The sequence below is a fragment of the Balaenoptera borealis genome, assembly GCF_965194805.1.
Source record: "Balaenoptera borealis genome assembly, chromosome: 12".
NCBI classification, from domain to species: Eukaryota; Metazoa; Chordata; class Mammalia; order Artiodactyla; family Balaenopteridae; genus Balaenoptera; species Balaenoptera borealis.
The window spans coordinates 49,318,961-49,338,516 of NC_138869.1; the positions used below are offsets into that span (position 1 = coordinate 49,318,961).

At 44.6% G+C, this 19,556-nt stretch overlaps 2 protein-coding genes across 11 annotated transcripts in view; one reads left to right on the plus strand and one right to left on the minus strand.

The window, feature by feature from the left end:
• Positions 1 to 15,321, plus strand: part of CTNNB1 (catenin beta 1) — a 42,562-nt gene extending 27,241 nt beyond the window's left edge. The window contains exons 2-16 of one of the 4 annotated variants that reach the window (XM_082348490.1): positions 1 to 61; positions 501 to 728; positions 936 to 1,189; positions 1,321 to 1,559; positions 1,648 to 1,849; positions 2,990 to 3,134; positions 6,351 to 6,454; positions 6,532 to 6,870; positions 7,149 to 7,307; positions 8,810 to 8,929; positions 9,562 to 9,712; positions 9,801 to 9,922; positions 11,006 to 11,066; positions 12,111 to 12,331; positions 13,488 to 15,321. In XM_082348490.1, the coding sequence (XP_082204616.1) occupies positions 49 to 61; positions 501 to 728; positions 936 to 1,189; positions 1,321 to 1,559; positions 1,648 to 1,849; positions 2,990 to 3,134; positions 6,351 to 6,454; positions 6,532 to 6,870; positions 7,149 to 7,307; positions 8,810 to 8,929; positions 9,562 to 9,712; positions 9,801 to 9,922; positions 11,006 to 11,066; positions 12,111 to 12,319 (2,346 nt within the window). In that variant the 5' untranslated portion in view covers positions 1 to 48 and the 3' untranslated portion in view covers positions 12,320 to 12,331; positions 13,488 to 15,321. Of the gene's footprint in view, positions 62 to 500; positions 729 to 935; positions 1,190 to 1,320; positions 1,560 to 1,647; positions 1,850 to 2,989; positions 3,135 to 6,350; positions 6,455 to 6,531; positions 6,871 to 7,148; positions 7,308 to 8,809; positions 8,930 to 9,561; positions 9,713 to 9,800; positions 9,923 to 11,005; positions 11,067 to 12,110; positions 13,407 to 13,487 lie in introns of those variants that run through there. The other 3 variants (XM_082348488.1, XM_082348489.1, XM_082348487.1) reach the window with 3 other exon arrangements.
• Positions 15,322 to 18,706: 3,385 nt separating this feature from the next.
• Positions 18,707 to 19,556, minus strand: part of ULK4 (unc-51 like kinase 4) — a 538,746-nt gene continuing 537,896 nt past the window's right edge. For all 7 annotated transcript variants that reach the window (XM_082348367.1, XM_082348366.1, XM_082348364.1 and 4 more), the window contains one exon: positions 18,707 to 18,884. In XM_082348367.1, the coding sequence (XP_082204493.1) occupies positions 18,821 to 18,884 (64 nt within the window). In that variant the 3' untranslated portion in view covers positions 18,707 to 18,820. The remainder of the gene's footprint in view (positions 18,885 to 19,556) is intronic.

Here is a 19,556-nt window from a genome sequence, read left to right on the forward strand (position 1 = left end):
GGTCTCTGAAGTACACCATACTACGGTTTTGAAAATCTTGCGTGGACAATGGCTACCCAAGGTTTGTATCATAAGTCTTTAGTTACTGAATTGGGGCTCTGCTTCATTGCCATTAACCCAGTCTGGCTCAGATTCCCCTGCTTCCCTCTCTCCCTGCTTACTTGTCAGGCTACCTTTTGCTCCATTTTCTGCTCACTCCTCCTAATGGCTTGGTGAAATAGCAAACAAGCCACCAGCAGGAATCTAGTCTGGATGACTGCTTCTGGAGCCTGGATGCAGTACCATTCTTCACTGATTCAGTGAGTAACTGTTAGGTGGTCTCCTAAGAGTACAGATTTTTCATCACTGAGCTGATCCTGGCCATCATTCTGTTATCCTTGGCTGTCTTTCAGACTTGACTATTTCTAAAAAGATTTCAGTGAGTCATATCATAGATTTTTATTTTCAAATTAAGGTAACATTTCTCTGGTAGTAACACTAATGCTGTTTGATTTTTATAGCTGACTTGATGGAGCTGGACATGGCCATGGAGCCAGACAGAAAAGCAGCTGTTAGTCACTGGCAGCAACAGTCTTACCTGGACTCTGGAATCCATTCTGGTGCCACTACCACAGCTCCTTCTCTGAGTGGTAAAGGCAATCCTGAGGAAGAGGATGTGGATACCACCCAAGTCCTGTATGAGTGGGAGCAGGGATTTTCTCAGTCCTTCACTCAAGAACAAGTAGCTGGTAAGAGTATTATTGCCTTACTGAAAGTCAGAATGCAGTTTTGAGAATTAAATAGTTATTCTAATAAAAGTTAGTGTATAATAGCTTAAATAAAATGGTGTGGTAAAGAGAAGGGAGTGATTGCAATATCACCTTGACTGTTTAGGATAGCAAATACTCGGTGAATGCTGAGCTATGGATAGTGAGTGTTGGATTTACCTTTTGCAGATATCGATGGACAGTATGCAATGACTCGAGCTCAGAGGGTACGAGCTGCTATGTTCCCTGAGACATTAGATGAGGGCATGCAGATCCCATCTACACAGTTTGATGCCGCTCATCCCACTAATGTCCAGCGTCTGGCTGAACCATCACAGATGCTGAAACATGCAGTTGTAAATTTGATTAACTATCAAGATGATGCAGAACTTGCCACACGTGCAATCCCTGAATTGACAAAACTGCTAAATGATGAAGACCAGGTAAGTAGTGACATGGCTAGCTTTTTAATCTGCTTTGAAGGAAACTCCCAAGGGAGTAGTCTTATAATATCTACCCAGTATCAGTATTTGAAAACTGGAAAATGACGTCTCTTAATTCCTGTACATTATAGGTGGTGGTTAATAAGGCTGCAGTTATGGTCCATCAGCTTTCTAAAAAGGAAGCTTCCAGACACGCCATCATGCGTTCTCCTCAGATGGTGTCTGCTATTGTACGCACCATGCAGAATACAAATGATGTGGAAACGGCTCGCTGTACTGCTGGGACCTTGCACAACCTTTCCCATCATCGTGAGGGCTTGCTGGCCATCTTTAAGTCTGGGGGCATTCCTGCCCTGGTGAAGATGCTTGGGTAAGAAAACATGGTCAGAATGCTCCAAGCTCAGAAGGAGAAGAGTGCAATCACAACATTTCTGATGAGACTTTTTTCTTCTTCCCAGTTCACCAGTGGATTCTGTATTGTTTTATGCCATTACAACTCTCCACAACCTTTTATTGCATCAGGAAGGAGCTAAAATGGCAGTGCGTTTAGCTGGCGGGCTGCAGAAAATGGTTGCCTTGCTCAACAAAACAAATGTTAAATTCTTGGCTATTACAACAGACTGCCTTCAGATTTTAGCTTATGGCAATCAAGAAAGCAAGGTAAAAGAATTGTATTGAACGTGGTTGTCATGGAGCATGGGAGACCCCCAATGTCATGTCCTTCTATGGATTTTGGCAAATTCATTGTATGCCTCACCCTTTGTATGTATCCTAGAAAAGTTGGACATCTCTGTTTCTTTAAATATTTGTCAGTGTGTAATGCACTATGCTAGGTGATAGGGATATAGCACACAAGCTTCTCTTAAAGCTTTCATTCTTGGGTGGAAGAGAGACACTGAAATAATACCCTAATTACTATTTAATTCATGTGTTAGGAGGAAGTAAAGGGGCTATGAGAGCATGTAAATGAACCAGACCCTCTTCTGAGGGTTCAAGCAGATTTCTTGGAGAAAGTGATAGTTGAGTTTAGCTCTTAAGGATAAGAAGGGATTGATTAAAGGTGAATGAAGGTTAGGGAGAGGAAATGGCATCTTTGACAGTTCTGCTGAGGGAGGAGCAGGGCAAGATTTGGAAATTCAAGAAATGCAAAGAGTAAGAAAGAGGAAGTGTGTGAGGTGAGACTGTTGAGATAGGGCAGATCCTGCAGGGCTTAGGGGAACATGTTAAAAGGATAATGGGAAACAGTTTTTAGCAGAGGCGTGAAGTGATGAGATGTGTTTTCAGAAGATCGGGGTAGAGTCAGGAGGTGGGGGTGTGCGGGGGAGTAAAGGGCAAGAATGACTATTTTATGCTGTCTCTTTTTGAGGTGGATATGAGATATGATTAGGAAAAGCAAAGAGCTAGATCATTAAGACTTTTTAAGTGCCCATTCTGGTTCATATTTTCACTCAACACTTTGGCTTTGATGTAACTTGTGTATCTGGGCATTACTGTTTCATACCAACACGGTTTTTCGTTGTTTTTGTTTTTCCTTTTACTGTGATCAGTGTAGGAAGAAGAAAATTGGGCCAGAGTTTATATATTTTTGGGAGGACTGGGGTGCATGAATTTGAGTGAAATGTTGTAGAAGGAGGGGTTAAATAGGGCCCCAGTATGGGGGTCTAGCTAATGACGACCAGGAATATATTTAAGTCATTAAGCTGGCTGAAATTCTTGTATAATAAAATAGGTTGGTAATAGTAGCTTTCTCAGGCATTTGATCAAGATTCCATGACTAACAATACATACACATCTTTCCAGCTGATCATTTTGGCTAGTGGTGGACCTCAAGCTTTAGTGAATATAATGAGGACCTACACCTATGAGAAACTACTGTGGACCACAAGCAGAGTACTGAAGGTGCTGTCTGTCTGCTCTAGTAATAAGCCGGCTATTGTCGAAGCTGGTAAGTATGCTTGTCTATTCTGGGTTCTCATGTTTGCAGCACGTGTAGTTCTAATTAGATTACCTTTCTTAGGAAAAGGGTGATAGAACTGACCTTAACAGACTGAAAGTAGATGGTCCTATTCCGTTTGAAGCCAAAGTTGCATTCAGACAAAGTATATGTTCTGCTTGACACCTTCTTTGGTGCTATTCAAGCCTAGTTTAGGCAGTGTTCATATTACCCATCAAAAATGATGGCTGATACTTGGCTTGATAACAGCTATTCCAGAAATACCTGGAATGCGTGCAAAAAATACAGATTTTTAGACTTATTTAATCAGAATCCCTGGAGTGTTGAAGTGACAAGAGAGTCAGTAGGTAGCTGGAAATGTATGGGACTGGAGGCCTAGGAATCTTGATTTTTAGAAGTTCCCTAGGTTATTCTGATGCTCATTTGTTTATTCTGAAAATATTCAGCCCCTGTGTTTCAAGCACTGTAATAAGCACATGGTATACAATGGATAACAAAATAGGTATGGTCCCTGTATTTATTCTTACAGGTGGTGAGGGTGACAAAAATATGCAGAAAGATGGAGTGATCACATATTGGAATGAATGTTACAAGAGAAATGAACAGCAAGCAAATAGTGATACAGAATTAATGGGGAGGGAAGGGGCTTCCCTGAGAGGGGGATGTTAAATGAAATTGCAGAATGAGAAGGTGTTATCTATATGAGAAGGATTAAGTGCCTTCCAGATGGTCCTGAAGGTAGGAAAGAAATTGTTGAGTTCTAGGTGCTGAAGAGAAAGTCTGTGTGACTAGAATCTAGTGAGTGATGGGATGAATAGCTCAGGATGAGGGTAATGAGCTAGAGCCAGGCAGGGCTATATTGTGCAGGAGTTTCTAGGTCCCTGGAAGATGTTTATTCATGCTTTATTCCAGCTTTGGAAACACAGGTGTAGAATGCTTAGGTCAATTTGAAATATTAGGTGGGATCCAAATCCTAAAGGGCTCCTGAAGGTTATGCTAAAGCATTTGGTCTTTATCTTTCTTTTTTTTAAAATTAATTAATTAATTAATTAATTTTTGGCTGTGTTGGGTCTTTGTTGCTGTGCGCGGGCTTTCTCTAGTTGCGGCGAGCGGGGGCTACTCGTCCTTGCAGTGCGCGGACTTCTCATCGTGGTAGCTTCTCTTGTTGCAGAGCACGGGCTTTAGGCGCGTGGGCTTCAGCAGTTGTGGTGCAAGGGCTCAGTAGTTGTAGCTCACGGGCTCTAGAGCACAGGCTCAGTAGTTGTGGCGCACAGGCTTAGTTGCTCTACGGCATGTGGGATCTTCCTGGACCAGGGCTTGAACCCGTGTCCCCTGCATTGGCAGGCGGATTCTTAACCACTGCTCCACCAGGGAAGTCCCTGGTCTTTATCTTACAATGAGAAGCTATTGATGGCTGTTGAGCAGTGGCACAGCATCACAGTGAGGTGTTGGGAATATTAATACTAGCATCGTATGACAGTTCGAATGACCAAAGGCAAGCAGACCAGGCCACTGGGATGTGTTATAGGCTTCTAGGAATGATGTCATTAGACATTAAAAATACATAGCAAAGGATGAATGTTATTTGAGTTGACATATTCAGAGTGACTAAAGGTAGCTGGCAACGTATGCTACTGGAATGCAGGGGAAGACTGGGCTGGGACAGAGATTTGGGAGTTGCCCTCTTAGTGTATGTGGGTAAGGGCTGCAGGGAAGAGGCAGGGGCGCCTCTAAGCCATCTGCACCGGACTTTTACCCTGGGCATGCTGAATCACAATGTGTGTGTGTTTAAGTCTCTTAGGCTATTCTGAGAGGCATCTGGAACTAAGATCCACTCTCTTAGAGTTAATAATTACAGTGGAGGGAGGGAATGAGATCTAGAGGGGAATCAAGTCTTTTTTTTTTTTCTATATATAATTTTACTTTTTTTAAAAAAAATTTATTTATTTATTTGGCTGCGCCAGGTCTTAGTTGCGGCACGTGGGATCTTCGTTGCTGTGTCAGGGATCTTTTAGTTGCGGCATGCGGGGTCTTTAGTTGTGGCATGTGAACTCTTAGTTGTGGCATGTGGGATCTAGTTCCCTGACCAGGGATCAAACCTGGGCCCCCTGCATAGGGAGCACGTAGTCTTAGCCACTGGACCACCAGGGAAGTAGCATCAGCCTTGTGCACTCTGTTAGCAGCTGGAGCTGCTATGAGGAACGAACCAGATAGGGATGATCTTGTCTTACTGTAGGGGTGGTAGGCTAAATTATAGTTGTGATAAATGCTGTGAAGGGAGAAGTACAGGGTGCCGTGAGAATTACAGCAAGTAGACCTAACCTAATTGAGGAAATAATGCAGACCTGAAAAGATAAACAAGGAGACAAGGGAAAGTACATCCCACTGCATTTAGAAGTGATGTCAGTAGGAGAGAGATGGTGAAGTTAAGCCAGTGTGTGGGGAATTGAGCTTCCATTTAGACTCCTCTGCCAGTGTAAACGTCCTTCATTAGGGTTCTAAATGATGGAAGGTTGTGAATCTTTGAAGCACATCTTTTGAAGTCAGTGTCTTTTATACAGTCCCAGACATTAAGTGTTCTGGTGCCTTCTTTTTGGATTGTCCTCACCCCATGAGTTTACATAACTCCTTCAGGTCTTTGCTCAGATGTCACCTTCACACTTAGGTGACCTAATTACCCTACTTAAAAATGTAGCCCCCTCCTTTGTCTTGTGTTATGTTTTTTGTAGCACTTAACACCATTTGACACACTGTATAGTTTTAGTTTACTAATTGTGTATTTGTTTCTTGTCTGCCTCCAAGTAGACCATGAGCTCTGTGAAGGTAGGAATTTTAGACTGTTCTGCTCACTGGTATAGCTCCAACTCAAAACAGGGCCTGGTATTAAATATTTTTGAAATAATTGGATGAAAGGAAATAAGTAATAGGAATATTACCTACAGGGGGACTGTGGAGAGAATGAAGGTTTTTTCCACACAGGGAAGGAACAATAGATATTTGACAGAAGTTGTCACTAGGTGAGATGAACTGGAAAAGAAAGGGAAACTGAGCAGCATTGTAGAAAATGAAAGGAAATAAAGGACTTAGATGGAGGGGATAAGCTTTGGCAATAAAGAGGGACACGTTCTAAGACTAGAGAAGACACTTTGTACTGATACGACTTGTGAGCTAATAGCCATCGCCTTAGATATTTTTTAATCTTTTTAGGTGGAATGCAAGCTTTAGGACTTCACCTGACAGATCCAAGTCAACGTCTTGTTCAGAATTGTCTTTGGACTCTGAGGAATCTTTCAGATGCTGCAACTAAACAGGTAAATTCCGAGTAAACCAGTGCCTTAATGAAAAGAGTCAAGCTGAATATGTCCTGAGCGTGTTTTCATCTCCATAGGAAGGGATGGAAGGTCTTCTTGGGACCCTTGTTCAGCTTCTGGGCTCAGATGATATAAATGTGGTCACCTGCGCAGCTGGAATTCTTTCTAATCTCACTTGCAATAATTACAAGAACAAGATGATGGTGTGCCAAGTGGGTGGTATAGAGGCTCTTGTGCGTACTGTCCTTCGTGCTGGTGACAGGGAGGATATCACTGAGCCTGCCATCTGTGCTCTTCGTCATCTGACCAGCCGACACCAGGAAGCTGAGATGGCCCAGAATGCTGTTCGCCTTCACTATGGACTGCCAGTTGTGGTTAAACTCCTACATCCACCATCCCATTGGCCTCTGATCAAGGTAAATTGTCAGTGAAAGTAGAAGGTTGCAGAATTGAAAATGAACTACCTCTGACTATTATTAGATGGCTGTCTAGGCACCAGGGATTGATAAGTAGGAGTTGTATTCTTTAGTAAATAGGAAATATGTCTGGGATGGAGGTGAGGTTTTGAAGTGTTTCTGTAGTCAGTTTTACTTTCAAGTGATTGTGATAGATGTAGTGTGTTAGGAATTTTAGGCTAAGAAAATGGTTTTGTTGAGTTGTTTGCCAGTTCTTTACTCTTCCTTCTTTTCTGCAGGCTACCGTTGGATTGATCCGAAATCTTGCCCTTTGTCCCGCAAATCACGCACCTCTGCGTGAGCAGGGTGCCATTCCACGACTAGTTCAGTTGCTGGTTCGTGCACATCAGGATACCCAGCGCCGTACATCTATGGGTGGGACACAGCAGCAGTTTGTGGTAGGTAAATCTTAATAGTAACACCTGGCTATTTAAAAGGAATGCAAAAATCCATAAGATCCTGAACTACTGAGGTCATTGGCTCCCTCCATTCTCCTGCCTGCCTGAAGGGCTGCTTGCTATTGACTAAAAAATCTGACATGTCTCCGTGGCCGCATAGAAGATAAGGAGTAACGTGGCCCCTAGTGGTATGTCCTTTGACATGTCCTTCACATCGTTGCCTCCTCAATCGTACGAAGGGGGTGTGGAGTGTGATTTACTGCTTTGGGGTCTCATTTAATCCATACAAAAGGTTCACATCCTTAGGAAGTAGCAGAGCCATAATTTGAATCCAAGTCTGTCTGATTTCAGAGTCTCTTATCCCCCACTGCAGTTCTACCTATAAATGTTTAACGTACCTTTTACTAGCTCTTCCAAGAGTGGTTTAAACTATTTCCCTGGACTTAACGAATGCCAACAAATTACAAGACTAAGTAGTAGCATTTCTGGGATCTTTACCTATAATCTTAGCCTGAAACTTTGATGTCAAGTTTGCAGTCTTAAAACTAGCTTCATTACAGGTATCTAAAGACACTTCTGATTCCTCAGAATGTGTTTTATGACTCAGACCTTCAAAGATTCTCTCTTATTTAATCAGGTTACTTTAGAGAACAAGACTTTACCAGAACAGATCTTGAGACTCTGATTGCTAGTTGTGATATGGATGCACTCATTAGGAGGCTTTGCCTTTCTCTATTCATTACTTTTGGTGTTGGCCTGTCTCCATGAGGTGGCTTAATAGAATGCAAAGGGTACCTTTTAAAATCTCCTCTCTAGGAAGAAAGGAGCTTTTGTGTCCTTATAAAAAGGAAGTTGAATATAAAAGCTGCTGCAAGTAGCAGAATTATGACCTTTTTAAAAACTCAGATAGAGGGAAAGCAGATTGTAGTTATATTTTGCAAAAGCTAACTTCCTTCTCCCATATAGGCTATCAGTTGAATAGTCTTGGAGGAGGTGAGTGGATTTTCTACCGGCAGCTCAGTAGAATTTTAGCAGTTGGTGATAAAACTTTGCTAAGTTTTCACCAAATACACATAGATGTACAAAGATAGAGGGAGCATCTGAAAGAAATCACTGACATAGTCTGCATGTTACTTTCCCATCTTTGTGTATCTTTTCTTTATGTATCCCTTTACCCAGAGTGATTGGTGCCCTGACTGTAAGAAAGTTATCTTTGGGATGCAGAGGTATATTGAAGCTGTGCTTTGCTGTGCGCAGTACCGTGATGGGGGAGGGGTGCTGCTTGGAATTAGTGCTGACAAGAGGCCACTTTCAGAAAGTGACATTCAACTGAATGGAGTCCACCTTCATTCCTGAACTAATTAATTGCAAATTCTGGGGAACTTTGGGTTTATAGTGTGAATAACTAATCTAGTAATTGCTACTCAGAACAGAAAGCCTTTCAAGTATATAAACTTTAGAGAGGACAATGCCCTATTTATTAACCATATTTCTTTTGGTAGGAGGGGGTCCGCATGGAAGAAATAGTTGAAGGTTGTACTGGAGCCCTTCACATCCTAGCTCGGGATGTTCACAACCGAATTGTTATCAGAGGCCTAAATACCATTCCATTGTTTGTGCAGGTATGTTGCTTTTAAGTGAGGTGTTCTAGATTCTGTGTGTCAGTAAAATTTCAGGATTTTAAAGATAAGCAAAGTATCAGGAAATTAGAGACCAAAATAGGGGCAGCAGCATTTAATTTTTCATCTGCTATCACCATTTCTAAATGGCAGTACTGCCCGTGCTTTCTGTTCAGAGTATAAAAAATAGAATCTCAGTGTGTCGTGTCCTTTCAGGTGAATACACTTATGAGAATTCCCTTCGGTTTTCTTGGGCAGTAGAAGGAGAAACATTGGGACTAGAACCTCAAGAAAGGAAGGAGACTTCCTACTCCACTTTTAGGGTTGCTCAGTTGTGAAGGGATGAAAGCTGGTCTGGGCTGCCAGAGCACAGGCCTCCAGCCACCTCTGGGTCTTCCAAGTTTTAGCTTGAATAACACTCTGACGAAAAGGTTCGTAGCTAAAACTGCTCTAGAAAACCATTGCTCCTGAGCATCACTCAAGCACATAAATGTAGAGTATGTGATCTAATACAGGCAGTACAGATACCGCTTACACTCGGAATTGGGAATTGGGAATGTTTACACTGCAGTGGGGTGCTTGCCATGTTTTAACTTTAGATTTAATTAGGTTTTGGGTGTATGTTTTCTCCTTAGCTGCTTTATTCTCCCATTGAAAATATCCAAAGAGTAGCTGCAGGGGTCCTCTGTGAACTTGCTCAGGACAAGGAGGCTGCAGAAGCTATTGAAGCTGAGGGAGCCACAGCTCCTCTGACAGAATTACTTCATTCTAGGAATGAAGGTGTGGGTAAGTAGGAAAGGAACCAGAGCCTTTAGCTTGTGTACAGTGACGCCTCAGCTTCTCCTCAAGGACCTTTATTCCATCCTTCTCCCAGCAACATATGCAGCTGCTGTTTTGTTCCGAATGTCTGAGGACAAGCCACAGGATTATAAGAAGCGGCTTTCGGTTGAGCTGACCAGTTCTCTCTTCAGAACAGAGCCAATGGCTTGGAATGAGGTAGGCAGCGTGAGCACGTTTATTTGGCTGTTTGCTAGAGCAGGTATAAGGAGGTTTGTGGTTTCCTCTCAAACCACTCAGTACGTGTTCATTTGCACTGACTTTGTCCTTGGCTTGCATATTCATTCTTTACACTCTTTTAGCAACTGCTGTGAGGAAAAACTACAGTTTTAAACAGCCTGTTCAGAACAAACAAGTTAGAATTTCTAACGGAGACATGAAAAAGGTAGCAGATTAAAGAACATTTTTCAAAAGGTTGTTAGGAAAGAGGCAGTCTATTAACCACTGTTGGAGGTCAGTTTATCAGTACTTCTTAAAAAATGCTCAATTTTTCACCTACTTTTCTACTTGAATTTCTATTAATTTGTTCAGTATTTGTCCTCAGTACAGTTGTTCATTGAAACAGAACCACCCTGAAAGTTTTTTCAATTATGGTACATAGTCATAAAGTCAGTTGTTTTTGTTGAATGACTGGAGAGAGATCCTATATATCGTTAGGTGGAAAAAAAATAAAGCAAACTGCCAAACAGTGAGTAGTATGTTAGTTGGCTGTTTAATAGGCAATCTTAACACGTTCCGGCTTGAGCTCTGACCTTCCTCACCCACTCCCTTTCTCCAGACCTGTCCTCTCACAGTTAGTGGCAACTTCGTTCTTCTAATGCGCAGGCTCTAGAAGTCTTTTCATATAACATATCCTGTCAGCAACTCCTTTTGGGGGTAGACACTTTGCCTGTTTTGTTTCCTGTTACATTTCTAGCACCAGGAACAGTGCCTGGCACGTAGTAAGTACTTAATAATATATCCTTGTGGAAAGAATAAATCAGTATTGTTAATACTGTGTGCAATGGGAAAACATGTTTCTCTAGGTATCTCTAGGTATCTTTGAAGGGTAGAGTTTGAAGTATTTCTGTATTGTATGCATCTGTATTTCAAAGTAATTCTGCATTTTCTAAGTATTTCTATAATGTTTGAGTTCTTTATTCTTTTCATAATCTGAAAAAAGTATGTTTTCAAAATATTAGACAGTATGCTTTGAGCTGAGAATTTTCATTTTGCTTCTTTGCCTTGTACCTGTTTATCTAGACTGCTGATCTTGGACTTGATATCGGTGCCCAGGGAGAACCCCTTGGATATCGCCAGGATGGTATGTGTCTCACATTTCTTGATTATCTCCAGATCAAGCTAAAGGTCCAAAGCTTTATCAAAAGAGCTGGTTTGCTCATCTGGGAAACCAGTGTTGGCAGGAAAGTAGTGGTAGCAATTAAAGGCAGTTCTTAAATTCTAGAGTCAGCAATAGTATCTTTATTGGAGCACAGGGAATTCTGAGCCACACACTGAGCAAGCAGTAGGATCACACCAATAAATATGTGTCACTACTGCTAGGCCTCTGCAGGACAGTGCAGGATGTCACAAGTCGCCTGGCTTTTTATTCAGTTTTTTTTGTTCAGAGAACCCATAATACCTGTGTCTGCAGCCCACCCAGGAAGTGAGAGTATGGAAACTTCTGTCCCCAGGCTCAGATCTGGGATGGGTATTTACATAGTTAGCTTTTCAGAAAACTCTAAAAATACAATTCAAATCTGGGTAGTGGCGAATGGAGCATAATTAAGGGTAGACCACTAACAGCTGTAACTATTCATCTTAAATTTATAATCTTACCTGGTTTTTCCTAGTTAATAAACCACTTAGAGCTTATAAGCTTCTTACCTTGACAGGTACATATAAATGTTAACCCTTAATGTAAAACATATACAGGTTTCATTGGAAACTGGCACATTTTCTTTGTACTTTTGTGGGTGTCGCCTGGACTTTCTAACAAATAGATTACAATTGCCAGACCTCCTTGTTATCGCCTTCACCTCCTGCCATGACTGCTTGATGCCTAGGCGTCACACACAGTAGATTGCTTGCTGCTGCTCCCCGCTCAGGAGCCTGTCCCTGCCTGGGTAAATGCCACATGTCCACGACTAGAACCTGCTGGTCTGCCTTTGGTGGAAACAGACTTTGTGTAGCCTCATGGGTGGCCTGGCACTGGCACTTAGCTGAAGAAAGCTAGAAGTTGAAGAGGTTAGAAAGCAGCGCTTTCTGACAAGCTTGCTGCCCTTGGATGTCCCTAACCTTAGTGTTCACTTTTATGTCTTCTCTCTCTCTCCCTTACCCATTCCGTTGCTACCCCTGACTCTCCTAGATCCCAGCTATCGTTCTTTTCACTCTGGTGGCTACGGCCAGGATGCCTTGGGTATGGACCCCATGATGGAGCATGAGATGGGCGGCCACCACCCTGGTGCTGACTATCCAGTTGATGGGCTGCCAGACCTGGGGCACGCCCAGGACCTCATGGATGGGCTGCCTCCAGGTGACAGCAATCAGCTGGCCTGGTTTGATACTGACCTGTAAACCATCCTTTAGGTAAGAAGTTAAAAAAGCCAGTTTGGGTAAAATACTTTTACTCTGCCTACAAAACTTCAGAAAGACTTGGTTGGTAGGGTGGGAGTGGTTTAGGCCTATTTGTAAATCTGCCACAAAAAAAGATACATTGAAAGGAGATGTCTTGGAACATGTGAATGTTCTCAGATTTCTGGTTTGTTACGTGGTCATGTGTGGAAGTTATTAACTTTAATGTTTTTTGCCACAGCTTTTGCAACTTAATACTCAAATGAGTAACATTTGCTGTTTTAAACATTAATAGCAGCCTTTCTCTCTTTATACAGCTGTATTGTCTGAACTTGCATTGTGATTGGCCTGTAGAGTTGCTGAGAGGGCTCGAGGGGTGGGCTGGTATCTCAGAAAGTGCCTGACACACTAACCAAGCTGAGTTTCCTATGGGAACAATTGAAGTAAACTTTTTGTTCTGGTCCTTTTTGGTCGAGGAGTAACAATACAAATGGATTTTGGGAGTGACTCAAGAAGTGAAGAATGCACAAGAATGGATCACAAGATGGAATTTATCAAACTCTAGCCTTGCTTGTTAAAATTTTTTTTTAAATATCTGTAATGGTACTGACTTTGCTTGCTTTGAAGTAGCTCTTTTTTTTTCTCTTTTTCTTTTTTTTGCAGTAACTGTTAGTTTTTTAAGTCTCTCGTAGTGTTAAGTTATAGTGAATACTGCTACAGCAATTTCTAATTTTTAAGAATTGAGTAATGGTGTAGAACACTAATTCATAATCACTCTAATTGTAATCTGAATAAAGTGTAACATTGTGTAGCCTTTTTGTATAAAATAGACAAATAGAAATGGTCCAATTAGTTTCCTTTTTAATATGCTTAAAATAAGCAGGTGGATCTATTTCATGTTTTTGATCAAAAACTTTATTTGGGATATGTATGGGTAGGGTAAATCAGTAAGAGGTATTATTTGGAACCTTGTTTTGGACAGTTTACCAGTTGCCTTTTATCCCAAAGTTGTTGTAACCTGCTGTGATACAATGCTTCAAGAGAAAATGCGGTTATAAAAATGGTTCAGAATTAAACTTTTAATTCATTCGATTGTGTCACTTTTTTTTCCTTGTCACTTACTTAGTGGTTTGCGAGGGTAATAAGTTATTTCACTATGTGTCTTCCTCAGGGTGAAGCTGAATAAACTTAAGTTGTAATGATGGAAAGAGCCTTACTGCTAGTAGACGGAATTGTTTGTTTGCCAAGTTTCTTTAGCACTTGGCCCTGGGTTAAATTGCACCAAAAGTGTTTCAGCCTTGAACGTTGATTCTGAGCTTGTGTAAGAAGAGGTGAGTCCACCGTCTCCAACTGAAGGACTCTGGGCTTAGAGCCTATGGCCAAGACTCCTTCGTCCTGGCTGCAGCCATGTGTGTGATCCTGCCCACGGGACCAGAGGCATCTAGTCCTTTGCCTTTCAGTTTTGTTCTGTGTAGCCCAACAGGCATCCCCCACCCCAGCCTCCATCACGTGGTTTCATTCCTTTAAGGTAATAATGGAGAATTACTCACCTGGATTTGGACTTCAAGCACCTTCACAGAAGTGTGACTCATTTGGAGCAGGGAATTCCTTCAACTCCACTTTGAACTGATAGTTGAGATGGTTTACCTGCCGATGTTTATCTGAACATAATCAGAGAGAACTAGAATGGGCCTTCTTCCATGCTCTCTGCCAGGTGAGCCTGTCATCCTGGTGGTAGGTCTGACGAGCTTATTAGTTCATCCCTGAGGGCAGAGTCAGTAGACCTGTTTGTTAGAACTTGTGTTTGGGGCTTTAAAAAGCATGGACGTGTCTTGTGCTTAGGGAGGGCTGTTTGTGATTTGCTGTGTATTTATTTAAAAGCATGTATTCAGTACCTTTTTGTTGGATGAGGACCCTTTGAGAAAGCTTTATAAATTCTTCCCTGTGGTCTAAGATGTAATTGGGGTTGGAGAGGAAACATTTGTGTACCTGGTGAGGGGCAGTTGTGCCTCCAGTGCGTGACACAAAGAAGCAAGGCAGCGTTGCATGAACTATTAGTAAGTTACAGCTATTGGTCAGAGTGAAGATCTTTAGTGAGTTCAGCTTTTAACATACAGAACCACAGCGGGGTGTTTTTTTTAAAACCAGAAAACATTTCAGAGCTTTGCCTAAAATCATTACAGTTTTGAAGTTTCATGTAAAAACTTTATATGAAGGTTAATCTGATTCAGCAAGGTAGTTCTGCAATGTACTTAGAAGGACAAAGAGCCAAGAACGGCAAAGACACTGGTGAAGAATAAGATGATAGGAGGACTTGTTCTATCAGCTGTCAAGGCCTAACTGTAAAGCTAGAGGTAGTTAAATTAACACTTATTGGCACGTGTGTCGAAGTATACACTAAGTGAACAGAAAAAGATGAAGACGATAGACACTTTAAAGGTAGCATTGGAGGTCAGTGTGAAAAAGAGGGACTTTTTAGTAAAAGTGTAGAACAGTTAGGTAGCCATTTGGATAAAACTGAAATTAATGCAGGAAAAAAATCCATGATCAACAAAATATCAAAAGCCCTCACTGGAAGCCCATGTGTCCAATAATTTGCAAGAGAATGGCCGCAATGCAGTAAAAGACTACAGCTTCAACACAATAGTATGGGTATATCTCAAATATGATACTGAACAAAAGCAAGTCACAAATGCATGCCGTAGGACTGCAAAAAGAAAGGCAAACTGTTTTAAGGAAATCATCCAGAGATAGTAAAACTAAAAAGCAAGAAAATTATTAGATTACCACAACAAAACAGAAGAGTGGTTACCTGGGGATGGAGGTGCATAGGACATTTGATCCCATTGCGGTGACCACCAATGAGCTGAAAAATGAAGCTTTTCCATGTTGGATGAGGTGTTCTAGACATGAGGCTTTGACCTGGTTATTGGAATCCTTGGCAGTGAAAGATCTTGAGATAAATATGTTGTCTTGATTAGTGTAATAAAAACAGAAGATCCGAATCGTGCCGTATGGTTTATAAACCAGCAGAGAGCTGAGTTGCTCCACTGCAGTTGTTTTGTTCTAGTAGGTGAGAATCTAACTGCCTTGCCTTGCTTGAGTGAACACCCGTCAAATGCAATTAGAAAATAATGGGGGCAGGGGGCTGAAAAGGTAGTGCTTCCTTTTTCTTATTCATCAACGTCCTGTGTGGTGTCCACTCCACCTCCCCACCTCACGAGTAATCTAGAGGGAGGTGACCAGCCTCCTCTGCCACCTCAGCATCGAGCCTCTGAGAGGCCAGAGGCCAGGTGTAAAAGGCCAGCCTTCTTCCAGGTCACATCAAGATTCCACACCGCCCTGGTCCTTATTCTGGGCCAAGGCTGCTGCTTGTTGCCACTTCCCTCCCTCGGCCTCCTGGAAGCTTGAGGCTGTTGGGGCCAAAGCCTCCTGAAACTCAGTGAGTCTTGTCCCCACCCCACTCCAGACAGGTCTCCCCAGCGACCAAGGCTCTTTGGGCTTTTGTAGCTTCTTGCCTCCCCCTTCCCTACCAGTTCCCTCCTGAGGCTCCTACCTCAGCCCCTGCCTAAGTCCATTTATCAGAGAGATTCATTTCTACATATTTTTCTGTTGTTGGAGGAGGGAGAATAAAGGGCATTTTGCTTCACGTGGAGGCAGGAGAGACCCAGGTCCTCTCACTATCACTCACTATGGACAAAAGCCTTAGCCACCAGAGCCTCCACTTCTGAGCTGTCCCACAGGGCTAAGAGCTGCCCTGCATTCGTAGAATTGACCTCAGAACCTCATGAGGTAATAGGGGAAACCTCATGATAATACGGGAAACATGAAGAGCTAGACAAGCCCAAAGAACCGTCAGTCAGTAAATTCTGTTGCTGCGTCCTACAGAGCCACTTGCTTAGCTGCCAGGTGACTGTCAGTTCCTCTCAGGATACCCTCCAGGCCAGAGTCACACCAGATAGATTTTCACAGAGGGACAGCTCACTGGGCACCTGCTCTCAGGCTGTAAGTTGAGGCAAGGTCTCAAAGCTTTGGGCCTGTTGTTAGGGAAAGAAGGCAGCCTGGTGCAGCCACTCGCCAGTCTGCTCCGCTCCGTGCAAGGCATGCTCCTGCTGCCTCCTTTGCCCCCTTACTCTGCAACTTCAGTGATGCCATTCATCCCTGGGGGGCTCAGCCGATGGACTGTAGCCAGTTAGCAAACAGCTAAAGCTTGGAGGTGGTGGGAAGGGGAGGGCCAGTAGTTACCTGGGTCTGGGCCTCTGGTCACTGCGAGAATCCTGAGAGCTCTGATGGGTGGCTGGGGCCCAGGTCTTCTCAGAACTGGAGCTGGGGAAGCCACAAAAGGGTATGGGCCTCTCATGTGGGGCAGGGAAGGGTACTGCCCTCGGCCTCCCCCTTGTCTGCTCAGCCAGACTGCTCACGTCCCCTACCTCAGCTCATTAAGATTGGGGCTGCTGCTTTCCATAAGGCACCTTTGTGCGAAGGACAGAAAGGATCCCCTAACTCCAGGAGGACATAGCCTCACACCAGGGTGTAAAACTTGGCGTGGGCTAGCTTTAGCGCCTGTCACCCTGGGCTGAGCACCCTTGGTGGGGCACTAGCCCTGCTTGGGACCATCTCTTCCTTGCCCCTTGCCTATTCAAATACACCTTTCCTCTAAGAGGCAAGGCTGTGGGACTCAGGGCCAGGCATGGTCCACTTAACGTGGTTCTGGAATGTTAAAACTTTCCTCCTGTTTCACCTTAAGCAGCAAAGACTCCTCCCTGCTCAGCTCAAAAGGGTAGAGAAAGAAGAATTCGATTGCTCTGAAATACCTTCTGGGGGACTCTAGGTCCAGAACTCCAGGGTGGTTCCCCTAAGAGCTGAATGAAAGGAGAGAGAACAGATTTCCTGGGAAAACAGGGAGAACTGTGCCTGTTCCCTGGACCAAAGAGGCAAAGCAACAGGAGCTGAAGGCCAGGCCTCCAGCTGCTCCATCAGCTTCCCCCACCCCAGGAGCACAGGCAAACCCAGCCAGGCCAGGGCCACCTGGGCGCACAGCCTGGTGATGGGCACGTTGCCCAGCAGGACTTCCTGTGGGCAGTAAGGAGGCTATGAGAGCAAATGACACTGCCTGCTCCTGGGTGGGGTTCCCCCTTACACCCCTGCTACTCAGCTCGACTCTGGACATCCCACTGGCAGACACACAGGCTGCGGAGTCCGAGTCCCGAGTTCAGCCCAGCAGTGGGGCCTTGGGCAAGTGGACTGGCTCCTCTGAGCCTCAGTTTTCTCATCTATGAAATGGAGATAAGAAGGTCTGCTTGGCAGGTGGTGAGGTTTAAATAAGGTAAGTGACATCCACGCCTTTGATGGAGGGGGGCACGGAGCTGCTGTGTTCGTTACAAAGCCAAACGGAAGCTGGCACATTACCCAGATCACCACGGCAAAGTGGGCCTGTTGGCAACAGTGTGCCCAGCTTCCCGTGATGCAGTAGGTGTGGGGCCGCCTGTGTGGCCCTGTGCCTCCCACTTCTGCGTCCCCCGCCCATTCCCCCTGCATAGGGGCTGCTGCCTGGGACAGAAGCCCATCTGGGCTCAGGCAGCGTGTGTCAAGGGGCAGATCCCCTCTCTAAGCAGCCCAGAGCACTGCAGCTACTGATCTAGTCGAGCCCTTTGATTCTGCAGGTGGGGAAACAGAGGACCCAGAGAGGAGGCCAAGGAATGTTCTCAACTTGCTCACCTGGTTCAAGCTGCCCAGGATGCACCCCTCCCTCCCTCAGCACAACAGTCCCAGCCCCCTTCCGCAGTGTCCACCCACTATTTTCACAGGCTTGACTCTTACACAGGGGACACTAAGGGCATATGTGTGAGAAAGAAGCTGGAAAGGCTTCGAGGATGAGGGGGATCACCGGTAGAAGTGGGGGGTGTGATTCTACCTTGATGCCATCATCCCATCTAGATGAGCAGATCTTCAAGGAAGCCAGCGTTCCTTGAGCGTTTTGCATTCCTTTGGGCAAAGTTTTAACCACCTGTTCCTGTTAGTGCAGTCTTGCCCAGTTCTCCCCAAGATTCTTGGAATCACTTCATCCCTGAAATGAAGAAAAGTGGGAGGAAGACAAGAGACTATAACTTCCAAAGGCTTGCTCCGGAGCTGTAGCTGGGAGAGCGTTCCTGCCTAGTCCTGCTTGTTAAATCTTCTCCAGAGAAGAAAGATGCTAATAGACGCTGGCAGGCCTAGACTAGCACAGGCAGTGCAGGCTTCAGCAGAGGCCCACCTGGCCCACACAGAGGGAAAGAACATTCTGAGAACAGCTAGCAAACCTGGGGTTCCCAGACGCATCCCACATGCACCGAGGAGGTCCATTCTGAGTGGGTTTTCTAGGGTCTGGAGTTAGATCATCTCAGCCAGAGGTTCTGGGTTCAGCTGACTTTATTAGATCCAAACAGAGCTGTAGGTGCCATGTGGTGAATGTGTGTAGCTGAGGGTGGGTGCCGCAGAGTGGGCTTGTGCTAAATGCCTTCTTGCCTAGTGTCCAGCAGCTTGGAGGATCTCCAGGGCCAAGGAAGCCACTGCACTGTTGGCCGACGAACTGTGAGAAAAACCAAAGTAGAGACATTTAGGCATCCCCAGGGTAAAATGCTCTGTCTTCCAAAGGGGCGGGCCTCTTCTGCACCCGAGTACCTGATGGACCAGCTGCTTCCCAGAGCTGCCCCTAGCATCAGCTTGAGAAGCAGAAACAGCGTTCGCAGGCTCCAGTGCCATGAGGTGAGGACCCCGAAGCCCACAGTCCCACAGGGGCTCAGCACTGGCCCTGCCACCCCTCGACGTCTGACCCCACTTTGGCCAGGTGCACCGATGCTGAGCTGTGAGGGCAAGTCAGGCGGACGGCAGCCAGAGCCTGCCGGCCCGAGGCCCACAGCGAGCCTGCCCGGCGCCTGCCTGCAGCTGACTCGCGCCATCCAGCAAAGATCCCAGCTGCTGACACTCCCTGCTCCATGCTGCCCCTTCCCGGCCAATCAGCCAGGAGCTTTGGGTTTCTCAGTCTCATAGGTGTGGATGTGCAATTAAGAGTTTCAAACGGAAACTTCGTTATTGGAGCAAGTTGTTTGAGACACCTTTAAACCTGTGCCTTAACAAGTGTTACCAAAGAAAAGAATGGCGCATAGCAGCGTGCCTTGAAATATGAAATGAGCTGACAGCACACCGTTCACTACACAGAAATACAGCTGTTGCCAAATGCCAGGGGGCTGCATAAAAGGGG